Here is an 18,421-nt window from a genome sequence, read left to right on the forward strand (position 1 = left end):
ATTTGCAAAAAATACACTAGTTCCGCAAAGTAAATGTATGATTTTCTCTTCATGTGTATACTAGAACAGCAGTGAAGACTGTTACGTTGTTTCAATTAAAATCGGATTTTCTTCCACATTATACAGAAAAATAAACACATCAATGTGGCTTATCAGAAAGAGAATTTCATTATGCCTCAATATTTTTTCAATGCTGCTGTTCAACTGAATGCATGCACAGAACTCCTAATAGTAAAGGTCTCATTCACAGAAATATATGCATTTGATTTTTATTAGAACTCACCAGAACTGCTATTCAACATTAGGGCTCTTTCCAAAAACGCCTCAACATCGGCAACACTGACACTTACGGATATAGAAAAATATTCTATAAACACAGAACTGGGGTTTCTGAAAGGGAGTTATTGCTACATTTTCAACATATACAAACATAATATAATATAAACAACTTTATTTCAGTCAGCAGTAAAATAACCTTCTATTTACAAAACAAATATAAAAATATAAAAACTCTCAGGATTCTTAAAACATTGTCCAGAACGAAGCGCCCTTGAAGTACCTTGATGCCTACTTTTTAAAACAAATTTATGCTGATACTCAACAGTGTATTTTCATACTTTAAGCATGCTCAGTAATAAGTATCTATGGCGATGAGTGCACAAAAACATTTAGAAAGGTGCAAAAACTTGGGTCAGATCCAGTGCAAACAAAAATGACTGCCTGTTTCATGAACACATGACAACAATATGGACTAAATAAGTATTTAAGGATAGCGCAACATTATTTACACTTTTATAAACAGGAAGAAAATTAGATATTTTATGTGATTACATCACAACAAAATATGCAAAATAAAGCCATTTTGCATCTTAGGTAGTAGACTCAAATACAATAATAGAAAGGCAAGTGAAGTAAAAGTTTGGTTATGCCAACTAGGACTATCACAGTGCATAAGTGCAGGCACATTAATGGGTGGAATCCAGAACTACCCTTGTCAAAGGTGAAAGTTATGAGTTTGTTTCACTATTACATTCCAAATACCTGGTCTCCTAGCAAATGTTTCAGACTATTTCAATTGCTTTATTAAGAAGCAAATGCTGTCACTCTGAAAGCTTGGTGAACAACTTGTGGTAAAGTTTGCTTATCAGGCCTATTTCTATTTTAGTAGGTTTTGGAAGCGCTCTTAAGTACTTAAAATCTCCTTAATTTTAAGTACACTTTTAATTAGCAACAGGGACATGGTCAAAATGGTTCTACTGTGAAGATTTCTGGGTCTACAAAATTTAATTTCTAAAGGTATCATAAAGAGAGATTTTATGGTATGTAAATAGAACACCTGTCCGCGTAGCCTTCGGACTACCTGTTCTTGAACTCATCACGGTAATGCTATTATTTTCTGTCAAAGAATATTGGCTTCACTGATTGACATCAGGTTGGTCATCGCCATGTATTACCTTCCATCACAGCTTCGTCTGAGTGCAATGAGCCACTTCTTATATATTATTTCTTGACCATATCACACTAGGGGATTGTTTTATTAGTAGCTCTTAGCTGAAGTAGCTCATTTTAAGTGGTCAACAGCTACTGACTGTTTTAATTGGACATCTGGCACACTATATTTTGGATTTTACGTTATTAACATGAGAAATTCTATAACTATATCTACAACTAAGTCATATCTGAGTGTTGTGTGCACAATTTAAAGTGTTATGTATGTTCAAACTGTGTTTACGTTTTTAATTATCCATTTAATAACAGCATGATAAACTCTACTTTCCTGAAGAAGGAGGTTTTTCTTAAGTGTTCATGCTCAAATGGTTTCTGGTTTGGCAACATATACTAACAAAACCATGCAGAGTCTTGCACTTTTATAGTCTACTGTAATAAAATTGCTGTTGTATACATACATTCTGGATTCCACCCGATCATAAATAAGGAGGCTCTGAAGCAGCAGCCCAACTCCTAAATGCAAACGTTGCATTAAACACATACTTATTTTGAAAACAATGAGTACCTTGGGGTAAATTACCTGAGCACAGACATGGTGTATATACTGAATATGGCCCAGTGATAAAAATAAAAGACCATTAATGAAGGACCTAGTGAGTAATAATCGGTCTAAAGAAACTCAGAGTGCTTCCCCAAGGATTGAAAGGCCACTACACTGAATATTGTGCTCAATATTTCAAGATACATGTTCTTTACAACTGTACTCACACCCTATCAACATTTACAAGCACCTTACAAAATACAGAACGATTGACCTGACACATGCAGTATCACGGTGGTGGCGATTTAACAGTCTTCTCAGCTGTGCACATTTTTGCTGCAAATGGGTTTTTCAAACCCAATCTCAGTCATTGCAGATTATTGTTCAAATGTGTTTTTGCCAGGATGGAAGGCGGCCATCACCTTACTTCACTTGAGAAAGAGTTGAAGCAATGGTAGATAAAGTGGCGTTAGAACTCATTGCTTTTGGGAAATCATTTCTTTATAGAACTGGAGTCTGACAGCAGAGTTGGAATATTCTCCCAGATGTTTGGGCTCTGAAGGCAAAAGGAAGGAAAATGCTCATCAAAGTCATAACCCATCTGGAAGCTTGATATCATCTTTGCCTCTGTAGGTTCATAGCCACTTGCACTCAATCATCGGCTCGTACCAGCAGGGGCTGTGTGGATGAAGTGCTACTGCCCACTGAGTTCATTCTCACAGGATGGTCTGGCGTTCCTTCATTAGCAAACACAGCTGTTGAATTGGATAAAATCTGTTGAATAATCAAAGAAGAAACATAAGTTCACTACTTTATATTAGTTCTATATGAGGATTTCGTGGTCTTTTTCCCTCTTGCTAGAAACAAACAGTCTGATTAAATTGATGTAAACATTATGGTATTTCAACATTAAATATATGTATTGAGTTCTGATCAAATCTTAAGACGATGTTCTCTGCTGTATGATGAGAATGCGGAGCATTGTGTCAGATTGCAGGATCACCACAAGTTAGATGGTTGGATGGCACTGTGTCATTAAATGAGATAGAGATCATGATTTTGTAATGGGATTTATAAAAACTACCAAACATTTTCAATGTGCAGGATACTTATTACTCGCCTTCTTGACACACATTGTAATTGAATTTATAGTACATAGTACTGTGGTGTAATGTCAGCCAAAAGTAATCCGCTTAACAAAAATAGTAACATATAACTAAAAAAAGTCAAATGGAAGAGGATGGAAGCTGTTTTCATTTTTCTGATCCAAGAAATATTTGGATGTGGAATTCAGGCAGAAAACTGAAATAAGAATCAGTACTAAAGCATGTTTAATTTTTTCAGTGCAAATACATAATGAGTGGTTGCTTGAGACACTGTGTGCACGGGTTAAATATTGCAAGACTCAGATACAATCTTCAGGTATTTGTTAAGGTCTCACTTCACAGGGAGGCTTCAAACACTGTGCTATATATCTATTGCAATGGTCCCTACTCTACACAATCTCTACTTCTTCTCCAGCAAGCCTCCTAGTAGAAGAGATCAATTTATTAAAAAAAAGCAAGGCCATAAAAGGATAAATAATGCAAGTATACTACTGAAAAATAGGATCAATAGGAAGGCAACTGAGGGTGTTTTGCAAAAGACAGAAGGAGTGCAAGCAAATACATCTATTATTTTGCTTTGTAGTTTTAAGTTTCCTTCACCATGTTTGACCGGTCTTCTTATTCTTTCTCTCAGTAACTCATTTTCCATATCCACCTGAATATAGTGTAAATCCCATCCCCTTTCATTAAAGAAATTGTTTTGTTAACACCACTGCCATAGTCCCTATAGTAAAATGCTAGAACTCAGTCTCAGTAACTCATTTTCCATATCCACCTGAATATAGTGTAAATTCCATCCCCTTTTTGCTTTGCTGGTGGACCATGAAAAAGGGAGTCCAGAGGACTTCCGTGGTGTGGTCCAGTTATGAGTGCCTCAGGAGTGGTTAATACAAAGTCTTCTTTTGTGCAACTCCAAACCCAAACTCCAAGTGGTGGAAAGTCAGGGTAGCCAAGGAGTGCATGTTAAGAGTGGTCTGCAATAGAAAATGTTAAGGGCCTGTGCCACTGAATTAAAATTTGCCCCATCCTTGGCAGTGGGGAAATTGTTGTTGGCATCCTTGCGAATGGGGGTGGAACCAAAGGGATTCCTCTCTTGCCCCACAGGAGCCCCTAGCCTTTCCGAGCTGCCTTGTGCAAGTTGTCAGGGTCTTGGGAAACCAGGCACCTCATCTGCTCTCCATGTGTTGGAAGGAAGAGGAGCAGGGAGAGAAGGAAACTGAATACTTCTTTGCCTAGCATCAAGAGATAGAATGTCAGACACCAAGGAAGTTAGATGGGCCATGTGGCAATGAGGAGCCCACTGTGTGGGCCCCATGCACTGCATAAATAAGAGTATGTGCACTGTTGCCCCACAGAAGGTCAGGAGCACCTGCTTTATTATTAAAGAGGTCATGGTTGCAACAAAAAGAACAGCAAACTGCAAAGGGCCGCTGCCGAAAGAGATGTGGGACCAGTGGTGGTCGCCACATACAAAAAGAGGAGGGGCGAGGGGAGGAGGCATTGGGAAGGGAGTGTGGCAGAGTGCAGGGGACAATGCACGGGGACAGAAAGCACAGGAGGGGGCACGGGGGAGGAGGGAGTATTTACAATAATAATAAAAACATTTTCCTTAAGGGAAGTTGAATCCGCTCTGAACTCTGCACCAAAGGGCAGGGCCGCTGGTCCGGATTGTATCCCGGTGGACACAACAATATATTGTCTCCCTTCCAAGCAGGTTTTAGGGCCCTTTTAAGTACAATCGATCAAGTGTTTTATTTTGTTTCAATCTATTGGCGTATTGTACTATTGGAAGGTGGAACGATTTATGCCGCGTTTGTAGACCTTAAAGCAGCTTTCGATACGGTCCCAAGAAACAAGCTTTGGACAGTATTGAGAGACCAAGGGTTCCCCCCAGAGCTATTACAGCTTGTAGTTAAACTACACAAATCCAATTTTGCGTAGGTTCGTTGGGGCTCCCAAGGGAATATTACCACCGAAGTTCCAATCCATAAAGGTGTACTTCAAGGGTGTGTCTTGGCCCCTACATTGTTTTCATTGTTTATCAATGGCGTGATTCATTATTTTTTAGCGTGTTCCACGGATGCTCCCTCTGTAGCAGGCAAAAAGGCGTCAATATTTATGTTCGCCAATGACACCCTAATCTTATCAAAAACATAAGTAGGGTTGCAGCGAGCATTGACTTATTTTGAGTCATTTTGCAGGGGTCACGAACTAGTGGTAAATGTGGATAAAACTACATTTATGGTGCTGCATAAACGTAAAGTTACTAAGTCTAGGGTTGTTATGAATATGGAGCCACTGGAACAAACCGATTTATTTACTTACCTTGGAAGAACTAGAAGCCGTAACAAGATTGAAACCTCAAATAGAAATGATGGCGCTTAAGCATTCCCAGCTTGCAGGTGCGATTTTGAAAGAATTTAGGCTCTCCCAGACCAAACCGGTTGAACCTGCGCTTAATATAATACCAAGGTTATGGCTTCCATTTTGTATGGTGCGGAACTCTTGGGATTCGAAAATCTGTACCTAATAGCCCAGGCCCAAAAAATATTCCTTAGAGGTCTGATAGGTCTTCCCAAAAGTACACCACTCACCCCTTTATATTTTGATCTGGGGTGTAACTCCTTGGCTGAGGTAGCCAGGTTTAGACCATTGGCTTATTGGAGAAGACTCTGGTCCACCCCGGAATTGGCACATTATGCGTTGGCACTTAAAGATATTAGAGACGCTGACACCTCTCATAAGATCAAATGGTTACAGCAGTGAAAAGTTACCTGGTGAAAATGGAGATGAGGCATTTATGGGAAGACCTGGGGAACAATGTTTTTCCCCCCCAAAAAGGCCGATAAAGAAGCCTATTGCATTATGGTTAGAACTGGGAATATGTGTACCATCAACTGCCCATCTTTGACCAGAACCCTGGTATGAAGAATTCTGGGATATCATTGCCAAACCCACTGACAGGAAACTTTTTTCCAGTTTCGGATAGGTGCCACCAGAGTTTTCACGAAAACCTGGCACCTTTCTCATGTTAGCAAATGTATTCACTGCCAAAGTGTGGATGAAACAATCCCCCACATATTATTTGTATGCCCAGCATATAGTTTCCCACGGACCAAGTGGCTCAAACCAATTTGTCTGAACATGGGTACAAGGTGAAGTGCTACAGCACTGCGAATACTGAAGACTAGTACTCCGGAGGCAATCATGATTGCTCTAACCAAGTTTTTTGGTTGGGTGTGGGTAATTTGACACAAGGCTGAGAATAAGTAGACTGCAACAGAGTTTAGATCAAATACTGTCTTCTTCTTAGCCTACCTGCTTGGGCTTCTATTTTATTTCTTAGTCAGTACCGGGATCCACCAGTTTTGCATTCTATACGAATTATCAATGGATTGTATTGACTTTGCACTTTTTAATGTAAAAGCTTGCTTAAGCCATTTAAATCTATATATAACCTGTTGTTTTTATTTCTTGTTTTACATCTTGTTATGTATGTTTTCTGTTGAGTAGTGGATTTTATGTATTAATTTTATAGTGATGTTAATTTTTTATTGTCTTTTATGATCAGTATGGTCGAAAATAAAGACTTAACACGTCAATACAAAGTTACGCTTACCTGTTGCCCGCCACCTCCCTAGTCGCGCCTCGATGCTGGGACTTCCTTGTCCCAGCAGACACACTGTGACTACATCACCGACTCCCTGTCCAATCCCCATGGTTCACAGCAGTGCGGGATTGGCCTGAGCAGGCTGGAAAGATGATCTGCTCAGGGAGTCGGTGAGGTTTCCCTAACCAGACTGTTCAATACAGCCGGGTTAGAGAAACCTAAGGGCGCATGTATGTTTTAGTCGGCCTGAGATGGCAACCAAAACAAACATGAGCACTTAGAGAGTGCACATAGCACTCCTCCTCCCCCCTGCCCATTCCTCAGCCCTGCCCCACCCCTCCCTGTACACGCTGGCTGAGCCAGCGGCTTAAAAATAAAATACTGATTTTTTTGCTGCTGGCTTTGAGCCAGAGGGGCGACGCCATCCCCCAGGGACCCATAAGCCCCTGCAAGGGCAGAAATTTCCAGATTTTATTAAGTTACTCCCAAAGAAATACCTGCTCTATCTAGCTATGAGCACTCAGAAGTCCAACTTGTGTATGGAGGAATCTTATACCGTAGGTTTCCCATGAAGGAGACTAGATACCTGGGGCAGAAGGGCACCACTTCTAATCCACTCAATAGGGCCTAGCTTTACTAAAGCTCATGGGTGTGGGAGATCCCCATGTGCTGCGGGGCAATGACAAGTTCTTATGTACCTGGTGTAAAAGAAAGACCTTCTTATTTTTCTTTAAAAACCTCTGCTAAAACCAATAGGTTTGGCTTATTTATGGTGAAAAATAAATGCTATTTGTTGTGATAAAGCCAACATGCTTCTGTTTAATCATGCACCATAGGTGGGGAAAAGGTGTAGGCCCATTGTTTGACCTGTAAATACACCTTTAACAAAGCTGTTAGGCATTCCTGATTGTTAGTGAGTATCCTTTCAAGTCTGAAATAGGCATATACTGATGGGTTGCAAATTTAAGGGGTAGGACATATCGGTGTGCAAGTTGTCATTATGTACATTGTGATAATGGTAACCTGTGACTTTTCTTCGCGGTACATGATCTCCATTTTGCTTATTACTCGAGGGCCCTTCTAACAGGAGTTGTAGACTGCAATTCCACCAGAAATTATCTAAATGTTTCTCATTTTGGGAGTAGTATTTTTTGCCTTTGTGCTAAAGTACTTTTCCTTTTTAAAGAGGAAGTCCTGTCTTGACAATGATCTATTCAAATGTGTTCTGCACATTGCTGAGTTTTCAGCACACAATACTTTATCAGGTCAGCCTTGGACGGCTATGCCTCAGTACCCTGAGTAAAGTAGTAACACGTGTTCTTGGTCCTCAGTCTGAAGGGCCGCAGTACAGAGACTCCAATAAATCCGAGATGAAAAACCTCAGGTCCCACAATTGGGGTCTTCAGACTGTTTTGAGGCCTCCCAAACTACATTTGCCTTCCCCATCTATGATGAAGCAATATCTTTATTTTATTGCTAAGTTTTTTGGGATGTTATTCTATAAAAACCAGACAGCACATTTTTATAGCTAATTAGATAAAGGCATGTGGTGGTAGCATTTTAGGAACAGACACTGCAAGTGCAGAGGTGTACTTACTCACATATATCTTACTTACAGTGCTGTTGGAAAGTTGTTGCTCAACCAGCTGAACAATCTGTTGGAAGGTTGGTCTCTTTACAGGATTGGCATCCCAGCAGCTTTTCATAATCTGATACCTGTATACAAAAGCATAAACACACTTAATTTCCTATGCAAAGCTTCATAAATATTAATATGTTCTTTAAGAGTTCAATGATCTATCAAGGTTTATAAGGTTTAATTTCATGAGCCAAGTTAAAAAAGAGGGTAGTTTAAATTACCCACGGCTCCAAATATATATGATGCAGAGGCAGAAATAGCACCTCTGTACTTATTGTTAGATCTAACTTTTCAATTAAAATGCATGTTTTGTTTCACAGATAACTTTGTTGCTGCTTGGTGAATCTGCTTGAAAGTTTAAAGGTAAAAAAGCTCATCAGATTTGGGCTCGGCCTGTCTTTCAAGCAGATCCATAAAGCAGGGAGCAAAAAGAGGGAGAAATAAAAACAAGCGACTTTTACCATTTTAATACTCCCTCGTACTGCCCAAAAAGATCTACTGGTGTAGCTACAGAAAAAACATCTGAACTAAATAACTATAAAATACACAGTTGTGTGTGTGTGTTCGTGTATATCTTTCTTTGGAAGATGGGCTTTTCTCCATCTATAGTGCTGTATTCACTTTTGAACTTTTTGAAAACAGATTATGCATTCTTGTCAGGAGATCAGCTGGTGATCTAATAATTGCCTTTAAGCACAATAGCCGTTATAAAATATAGATGGAGAAACTGAAACCAATCAAAAGCCCTTAAGCAATCTTTCTCTGTTTGCCCGTTAATTCCAGGTAAAAAACTGTAATCCTTGTCGTAGCAGGCTGCATGGTGTTGCAGAATTGTGATGCCATTACAATATTGATCAGAATGTTCACATTTACATCAATTTTGCGCTGCAGAAAAATAAAGTTTGTGATTACTAGCCTGGAAAAGTCACATTTGTGGAGCTCTTTCATGTGCTAGCTTATCAGGAAAAAATATCTAAAAGTGTGTTGATCTTGAATGCTGTGCGTGTGACCTCACTGATCTAGAAATTGGTGGACTGACAATATGGAGTCACTTGTTATAGACGTTTACCCTTGTCAAGGCTGCGCCGGGCCTAGGGCGTTTTCCTGGGAGGCTGGAAGTGGGGGGGGGGGGGGGGGGGGGCTTTGTACCAGTGCATCACTTTTAAAAGCAACTGCTGCAGAGTTCCTTGTATTTCAGCAGTTTTAAGGGAACAGTAAAAGTGTTAAGATAACTCTGGTGATTAATGCACCTGAAGAGAGATCAGAGTTTTGTCTGGTGGTAGTTTTGACTCATCTAAGATTGCGCAGAGGGCTAATATACCTGCTGCAAAGAACGTGTAGAATGCAGATTACAGAGCAGCTTTTGATGCGCATAGCTCAGTGGGTTACTGATTTAGTCGCAGAGATGATTTTGTGAACTGGCATCAAAGAGCTGCATGCAAACTGCATGGTACAGATTAGAAGGTTATGATTTTGTCCCAGTCTTTAGTTATCCTAATGTTGCTAAAATGGGGTTGTTTTGGTAGAAATAATTTCTTATTAGTAAAGCCAACCCTAACCACTGTGTTACGTTTTGAATCCTGAGTTTGTGCTTCTCCATACCAAAAACTCTTAAAAAATACCTAACTGTATGGACAACATGCAAATCATTCACCTTGTAGTCACCTTTGTAACATTTTCTATAGACTGATTTACACATGTATGATTCCTTGTCTCTTTATGTGTGATGTAAAGTGCTCTGAAACCTTACACTGATATGAGAGGTGCTATAAAACAAAAGAAATACATGTGAGAAAAGGGCTATGGAAAGATGAGAGGCACTGTTGGAGGGTGTTAGTGAGGGAATCATTGAAAAGCCCCAACAAAGATTGCTCTGTAATGTCACCATTTACTATGCTTTAAAAGCTAATTCAATTGAATATTTAATTAAAGATGTGTTGTAGAATGCATCATTTTCATATTTGTAACCAGATTTTCTTGTGGAGAGAACCCCCACAAACCCCCATTGTAATGGTCAGACTCATTCGCTCCGCTCAGTTGCTATGCACCATACAAAGGTTGGTCTGACAAGCTTTGCCAGGGTTGCTTTGGGTTCATAGTAAGGCCTTGTCCCTTGTACTACTACTGTGTGCCTGTATTGCTCACTTACATTTCAGATGGTGCACAGTCCGGGCTTAGCATTCTGTATCCATCCTTTATCATTTTGTAGAACTTTGAATCAACTGGAATCCGGGGGTATGGGCTGCTTCCTGCACAGAAATTGTTGAAGAATTAAATGCCATTTAACAATCCGTATTCACAAACAAAACAAATCAAGAAAAGAAGATGTTGCATAGGATGTGAGAGTTTTTACTATTTAGCCAATGCCTCTAGTCATAAAATATTTAAGGTGCAACTTTATTACCTAAAGAAAATATTTCCCAGAGAAGTATTCCATAGGACCAGACATCGCTCTCAAAAGTGTACACACAGTTGAAAATGCTCTCGGGAGCCATCCACTTTACAGGAAGTCGTGCCTTCAAAAAAGAAAAAAAGAAAAAATAATATATATATATATATTTTTTTTAATTCGAAGACACGATGACAAATAAATAGTATTTTGATAAACTACTAGTTGCAACTAAAAATAAGCATTTACAAAGCAATAGGTCTCACAACAGCGAGTTTTGGAGCTATTGGCATTGCAAAAGGCAATGCCTTTTAGAAAAAATTAAAAGGTATTGTCATTTACAATACCAAAAGCAATACTTATTGTATTGCAGAGCACGATGCCGTGAAGCGGGCACCACGCTCATAAAAGTAAAAAAAAAAAAGAAGAAGAAGAAGAAAGAGCGCGCTGTCCCTGAATGGGGTGCCACAATCCTTAGTAAAGTTAATAAAAAAATTATGAAACCAAGCGCGGTGTCCCTGAAGTGGACGCCACACTTGGTATTAAATTAAAATATTCTCAACATGCAAATACAACAAAATAAAGCAGCCGCCATTGTCCCTATCAGTGTCAATAACAAAAATAGTGCTAACTCACAAGATAAAGCAAAACCAAAGGGGATGATAGACGGAGTGTTGAACTTTGCAAGTACTCACTCCCAGTCAACTGTTCTGGGTTTAATCCATCATCATTCTTTAGCTCACTCTGCCACCTCAGTTCAGACATGGCCAAATGCAAATCAGCCTGCCCCTGTGCCTCATGGGATCAGTCCAGCACTCACAAGATAAAGCAGCCCATGTAATGTGCCAAGAAAAATGTCCAGTCCTTATGGGCGGTAACAAATGGCAACAAGGCAGTAACAAGGAGGGACTAACAACCCTCATAATGAATCGGAAGCCAGCATTTACCAAGTACAATGACACCAGCCAATTAAGAATATGGGAGGAGAGTAGGCGAGGCTTCCACAGTATACTCTACTACAGCATGCCTAGCAGAGCGCTCGACCTAAAAGAGTTACTAGTACGCATTTAGCAATGTGCACAATGAATAGCTGCAAAAATATACTCACATTGCCCTTAACCACGTAATTTGAGTCACTCTTGATATCCCTCGCAAGCCCAAAATCACAGATCTTTGTAATGCGACCACGAGTGAGAAGGATGTTTCTAGCCGCCAGGTCACGATGAATGCACTAAGGAAGAAAATAATATGAATTTAGAGTAACCAAAAGAGTAGAGGAAAACACAGCGTGTTACTTTTTTATTGGCATTAGCTGGCAAAAACAAACGTTCATTAGTTGCAAGTGTTAAAAAAAAAGTACAGTTTCATCGCTACTGACAACAGGTTTGAAATCAGCCGTATAAAATTTGATTTTGGTTCCCGTCAAAAATGGGCGCAAAGTGTAGGGGAACTACCTTCATTGGGGGGCAATTACCTTGCTGACATCGTACATTACTATAGGGGGTGGCATATACTGTAATGTAATGTAATGATGTCTTGTAAAGCGCATGAATCACCCCACATGGGGTATCTCAGCGCTGTAGACCGCTGAGGAACCCGTCCTGGCTTTCCCTGTGAGATGGACCCTGCTGGGTATCTCCAGGGTGAAACCAGGCATATCCGGCGTATGCGGGGGGCCGTTGTGGAGATGAGGCAAGCTAATGCCCAGAGTTGCCGAGTGTGATCCCTGGTTAGAGTAGGCACCGAGGCGAGAATTATCGAGTCCGCTTACCATGGTCCACGACCCTGACGCGTCGGGAATTGAACCCTGGTCCCGGGCCGTCCTCTGCTTCCGGGTCTGCCGCCTCTAACCAGTGAGCCACACCACTCCACTACTGGACTATACTGTACAGTGTTTAGAACTCAATGCACATAAAGAAAGTTTGGCCATCTGCAACTTCATTGAAGAAACCAGCAAGATAATAATTTTGAATAACTCTGTGGTTAGAATTATTGGCGAGTTCAAAAACAGTCTTGCACCTTTAAAAATACTGAGAGGAATTTCAGTAAATAAAGGTCAATATTTTTCGCTGCACATTGGATTGAAAGTCTAAAGATACACTTTGAGAGGGATATTGGGAAAGAGGAAGAAATTAAAATAGGGGGTTGGTAGGGTGGGGGTAGTCAAGAGAGGGAGAGAGAAAGAGTAATAGAGAGGTCAAGAGCAGGAGGATGCGACAAGTTTGTCAAATTAATTCTGCAAAATCTGCAATTTGAGGACGGAATTCCAAGTGGGCGGCTTACAGGATATTTTAAACACCAAACAAATGGACTTGTATAGAGGATTTATAATTAATTTTTAAAAAATTGACTTACGAGTTATGGGATTTATCAACTGCTAACCCTTTTATGATTTTAAAGAACATATAATGTTACAATTTCTACTTGCCCATTTCACATTAGAATTGATTCTTGTACTTGAATAATTTGCCGAGAAATCAGAAAGGGAGCAAAAACTAATTTATTCTATGCCATCTACCTTATTGAAGGTGATTTCACGTGTGGATACATCCTGTGGAATTCATGGATAAGGGGTGCTAGTAATTTGGAGGGTCCTGTTCTCACAAACGGGTTGCAGAGAGGTTTTCCCTGATCTATAAAGATACTTTAAAGTACTTCTTGATTGACTTGCCAACTAAGGATATTTTCCATTTGTTTTTCCCTCTAGAAGATTTGAGCCCACAGAGCAATTATATCGGTCTATGCCCAATATTAAAAATTTTTTATCTACACTGGAAAAAGTTCATGATCTGCTCCGTTTCTTGTACTTTATAGCACATTACCTCCTTAGATGGGACTTTACCTAATGTTAGTTCAGAGAGAAGGCTACTTGGTGGGAAACCTTGTCAATTCCGCCAAGCAATCAGAGGCATAGCTTTTTATTTCTCCTGCAACAGAAGTCTCACTTGGAAACACCAGTCCAAGCAGCATCACCAAATTCTTTATGGTCATTATTGCTCAGGGTCAGAAGGTAGTAATTAAGTGTTGCTCAGCAAGGTTTCTGCATAACCTATTGTTTCCAATAGTTTAAAATACACATGGAGGAGACATTTTGGCTTCGTCCCAGAGGAATTTCACTCACACATCATTCTACTGCAAGTCTCGATGGGCAAATTTACAGCTAAATAGTACATTCAATCATTACACGTTCAATTATTTATGCCATTTATTTATTCTATATGGAAAAATGATTTGTTATTTTTTCACTAAACTAGCTTTTTTTTATCCAAGTCAGGACTTTCATGTGTGCAAATGTTACAACATTAATGCCAGTCATATTGGTTTTGCCAAAGCTTGTTTTTCTGTAGCAAGTAAGGAAAACTGTCATTTTATAGTAAAGTACAAATAAGTGCTTGGTTTAGGAAAGGAACTATAAAACTATTGATAACAAGTAGGGGTTCCTCTATTTACTGTTGACCATTTGAAAATTTCTATTGACTGCTTGAATTTTTTATGTGCGCAAAAAGCCCATAGTTGTGTTCACTATGTATAACGAGGAGTTTTTCCTCTCCCATGTGCATTTTGTGAATACCCATGATACAGAGTTCATACTTAGTGCTGCTGTCTACTACCCCAAATCTGATAAATAAGTTATTTTTAGGACTTAATGGGGTATGAAAATTTAGAACTTGTAGGCCTATTGCTAATAAACAATTATGACCCATCTTCTGCATCGAGAGGGTTATAGATTTGTCTCCTGTATATTTTTCTTGGAGCTATGTTGGTCTAAGACTGAACTCAAGGGTATAACGCAAACTGTGTGAGTTTATATTTGTTTTGATCTGAACTCTGAAGTCACTCTCAACATAGTGGTATCGATCGAGAATGGATTTTAAATAGGTTTGCCCTCTCTCTTGTTTGACTCTATATTTTACCTCAGGAAAAAGTAGGTATGAGCAAAGTTATTCATTTAGCACAATTTATACATTACATTTGAGTCAGGATCAAGACTACTCTATAGTGATGAAACACACCTAAAGCCTTATATTTTCAAGAGATGGAGCAAGGCCTCTTTTATAGTTTTATCCCGTTGGTGTGTGTATAAAAACACACTTACAAACCTTCTTTCAAGAGATTCAGCAACATCCCTTCCACGGTTCAAATTCAATAATTAATTAATTCTCTGGCAAATTGCAGGTTCTCTACAAAAGGCACAACTATGATAAGGTAGGGGTTTATTTTGCTATTAGCATATTTCTGATCAGGGTCACATACTGTTGATGTTTTTCAGAGACAGTGAGAAATACGATCTAACTGTTAAAAATGCAAACCAATGATCATAAAAAAAATAACTGCATTTATATCCGCCAGATAATACATTTCCGGCAAAACAACAACGCAGAGACAATATTTTAGTAAACCATAAATGTGTCTGTTCTAAGAGTCCAATTCTTACTCTAATCATTTTGCATGGGTACTAGCCAAACTGGAGAACAAAAAGAACATTTGATATTTTTTATATCTCAAGTCATTTCTGCTAGTCACTCTGTGAGAAGTGTATGATCATATTATACTGTAGAATGTGTGAGGTATGCAGGGAGATATCCTTGTGTGGTTGAGAGGTAGGAGTCTAAGGGTTGGAAGTTAGTTGTGTGAACAGTCAATGCTTGCTTCATTGCATGATTGCTCCCCTGATTAGATGCAACTTCAATTAATCTTAGAGAGTACCCACGGTTGTGTAGAACATTCATTTTTTTTCTAATTTTCTAACACTCCATGATTGAGAAACACTTACATTTTTAGAAGCAAGAAAGCTCATTCCCTTGGCAACTTGATACGAAAAACTTAACAGGTCCTCAATGTCTATAGCCAAATCATCTTCCTCGGGCACAGAGATGTTAATATTTCGATCAATGTATGAGCCTATCAAAAAAAGAAAGAAATGTTACTTTTTTATTGCGCCAAGAACAAAAGCATTATTTTACTGAGTTCCATTTCTTTCACCATATACTACAGTACGTTCTCAAACCTTTGCAGCTATAACTCAGTGCTTTTGAGGGGAAAAAATTATGTTAAGAGACACTTAAGCAGAATATGTGTTGCAACAGATGTTCCAGGAAGCACCACAGTATGGTTAGCACTGTGCTGTGCAGGTTAGTGTTTTTATAGCAAACTTCGAGTTGTGCACTCCAATCCGGTCAATTGTATCGTTGTTTACATTCAAAGTTAAATGGAAGAGCTTACATAATTTAAAACAGTGTACATTAAAATGTATTTTTTCACTTAGTAGCGAACTGTAGCAATTAAGGGATTTTTCAATACAATTTCAAGTTTGATAGATAAGGGAAGAACTTTAGCCTATGGAGTTTGATATATCTATTATTGGATTAAGGTAAGTAATATATACTTGTTGTCACTGTATGCTACTGAGACACCCTGACTCCACTTCTACGTCTGACTGTTCCAAAAAGGTTGGACATCAGTAGAATGATCAGGAGGGAGGCTCCAGCTGCAGCAATATAGAGAAATCATTAAAATTATGCCTTACAGAGTTACTAAATAAAGTAGTGCATGTGTGTGTTTACCCTTGAAGATGCAGATAGACCAGGGACTGGGGAAACAGGGAGTCGTAGGACACAGATTATCCTGTTTTATAGAGATAAGGCGGAGAGTTCAGTAGCAGGTGTGACGATTGTGGTCTGCTTTATGAACACATATGTGCAATCATAACAATTCACAAACCTGCATTCTTCATTCCAGTTTTGAAATTTCATTTTCAGTCAATCTTATCCTGCATGTATATCTGTCAAGCGTATTCCCGAAACAGGTGTGCCCTTGACATATTGAATCTTAGAAAACTGTGTTCTTGTTTTGACAGATATAAGGCTGTGTAAGTACAAGCTAAAGGCAATTTATAGAGGACCCCAAACCAAATGGTAGATACCTCCAAGTTACTTTTCCTTGTAATATATTCTCTCTCTCCAACTACCCAGACAGCATATTCCTCTATCTGTCTGCCGTGCAGCACCTTTCTTTGATAAACTCTGGGTAGCAAGGCTAGCTTTACATTTCTTGAGCTGATCTCTAAGCCAATTCTGTAATATTTAGTTACCTAGTTATAAATTGCAGAACATATTTGTTGGCTAGATAGTAACGGCTAATATTCACTCACAGGATTTGCCTATTTATGGTATTTCTTGTCGGTCCATTTTCATGTTCAATAACATTAATTAGATTCCACACCAAGATTGGTCATTGAAATATTGCATCACATTATTTGTAACACCCGAAAAATATCTTTATGGGTGCTGCAGGTCTATAAGCATTCAGAATTACAGTTCACACCTCTCCTTCCAATTCACACCACATTTTTGGTTAAATCTGTAGATCAGGTTAAGTTAGTGGAAGTACTGGGAAGGCAGGTAGGAGGCTTTAAAAAGCTTAAATATCTGTAACATGCATACTGGTTGTACTGGAAGATTTAAAAGTCACACAACCAACTCAAATGGACCAATGGTCTTCGAGAATGAAGCAGCTGGAGTTCAAAACATTGTTATTTTAACTTTTATACAAGAGAACAATTTTACATCTGATTTTGAATAATGGATAGCAGGAGTTATGTGAGTTGCTAATTCATAACAATCATAAGGGAAGGTGCAATATCACTAACCCTCAGTAGCACATACAAGCTCTCTTTTCACAATGTTCATTTGGAAAACAAAATCTACCTTGACAAAATTTTGTAAATGCGGTAGATGTTGGTTTTTATGATAAATGATTTAATACACAAACACTTACTTGGCCTTCCAAATCTTCTTTTTTCTTGCTTGGGCGGGACAACATAAGGAACCCCCGGTTTCATATCCATATATTCACTGTTCAAGTTGCTGTTTAACAATAAACATGAGTTACTTACAAGACATCCTTGAAAAATTATGCCAGATGTTCCTGTTTTTCTTTTAAACATAACAGGAGATGTGTGGGGTGAGGCTAATACAGTTGTTTACTATACTACAATAATGTTCTCGGTATAACTGAACTGGATGCTTTTTTTATTTTAGATACAGCACTAAAGTTGTGTACTGTTACAGGGTTAAGCAGGCACAGAAGGCCATCATGATGGTTTTAGAATACATTACTGTGCAAAGAAAAAAATTGAGCAAAGATTTTCTAAAAGCCCCAATAGCAGTAAGAATAGGCCTGGATACCAGGTAGGTAGTGGGAGAAAGAAAATTAATCATTAGATAGGCATGAGAGAAACATTTCTTACAAGTATGCATTCACTAATACAAGGCCACTACAAACAGTACACTACATCCAGGTGTAGCACTACCTGTATGAGATTGTGAAACTACAGGCAAAGGTTTAAGCCCTGATCAACTAGTCATACAAGTAGGGAGAAACACGAATCCACCAGATGCCAATGTTGACTGTCCACCCCCCACTACTAGTATTTTGATAAAAAATATCCAGGTCGATTTACTTAATTTGAAGGGAGAACCTTGTTCTCAGAGTATGGGCTAGTGACCTACACTACAGAAATTACTGCTGTCTCTACCAGTCTATAATTTGAAAATGGCCAACACAAATTTTGAGGGACATTAATTCACATCCAGATCACCCCTACTGTGGTTGGATACAATCCTTGAGAGACTCTGGCAATCTAAAATCATCATCATGATTAAAAGAGGACTTTGTAAAAAAAAAA

The 18,421-nt window shown here is 39.0% G+C and overlaps 1 protein-coding gene across 1 annotated transcript in view; it reads right to left on the bottom strand.

Annotated features, from left to right (window-relative positions):
• Window positions 1–253: 253 nt before the first annotated feature.
• The window catches only part of KIT (KIT proto-oncogene, receptor tyrosine kinase), a 121,871-nt gene continuing 103,703 nt past the window's right edge, over window positions 254–18,421 (bottom strand). Inside the window, exons 15-21 of the mRNA XM_086962639.1 lie at window positions 17,512–17,600; window positions 15,509–15,636; window positions 11,843–11,965; window positions 10,750–10,861; window positions 10,495–10,594; window positions 8,323–8,422; window positions 254–2,764 (exon numbers count right to left, since the gene is read on the bottom strand). Of these exons, the coding sequence (XP_086818765.1) occupies window positions 2,642–2,764; window positions 8,323–8,422; window positions 10,495–10,594; window positions 10,750–10,861; window positions 11,843–11,965; window positions 15,509–15,636; window positions 17,512–17,600 (775 nt within the window). The 3' untranslated portion in view covers window positions 254–2,641. The remainder of the gene's footprint in view (window positions 2,765–8,322; window positions 8,423–10,494; window positions 10,595–10,749; window positions 10,862–11,842; window positions 11,966–15,508; window positions 15,637–17,511; window positions 17,601–18,421) is intronic.

This window comes from Lissotriton vulgaris, chromosome 3_1, assembly GCF_964263255.1.
Source record: "Lissotriton vulgaris chromosome 3_1, aLisVul1.2, whole genome shotgun sequence".
NCBI classification, from domain to species: domain Eukaryota; kingdom Metazoa; phylum Chordata; class Amphibia; order Caudata; family Salamandridae; genus Lissotriton; species Lissotriton vulgaris.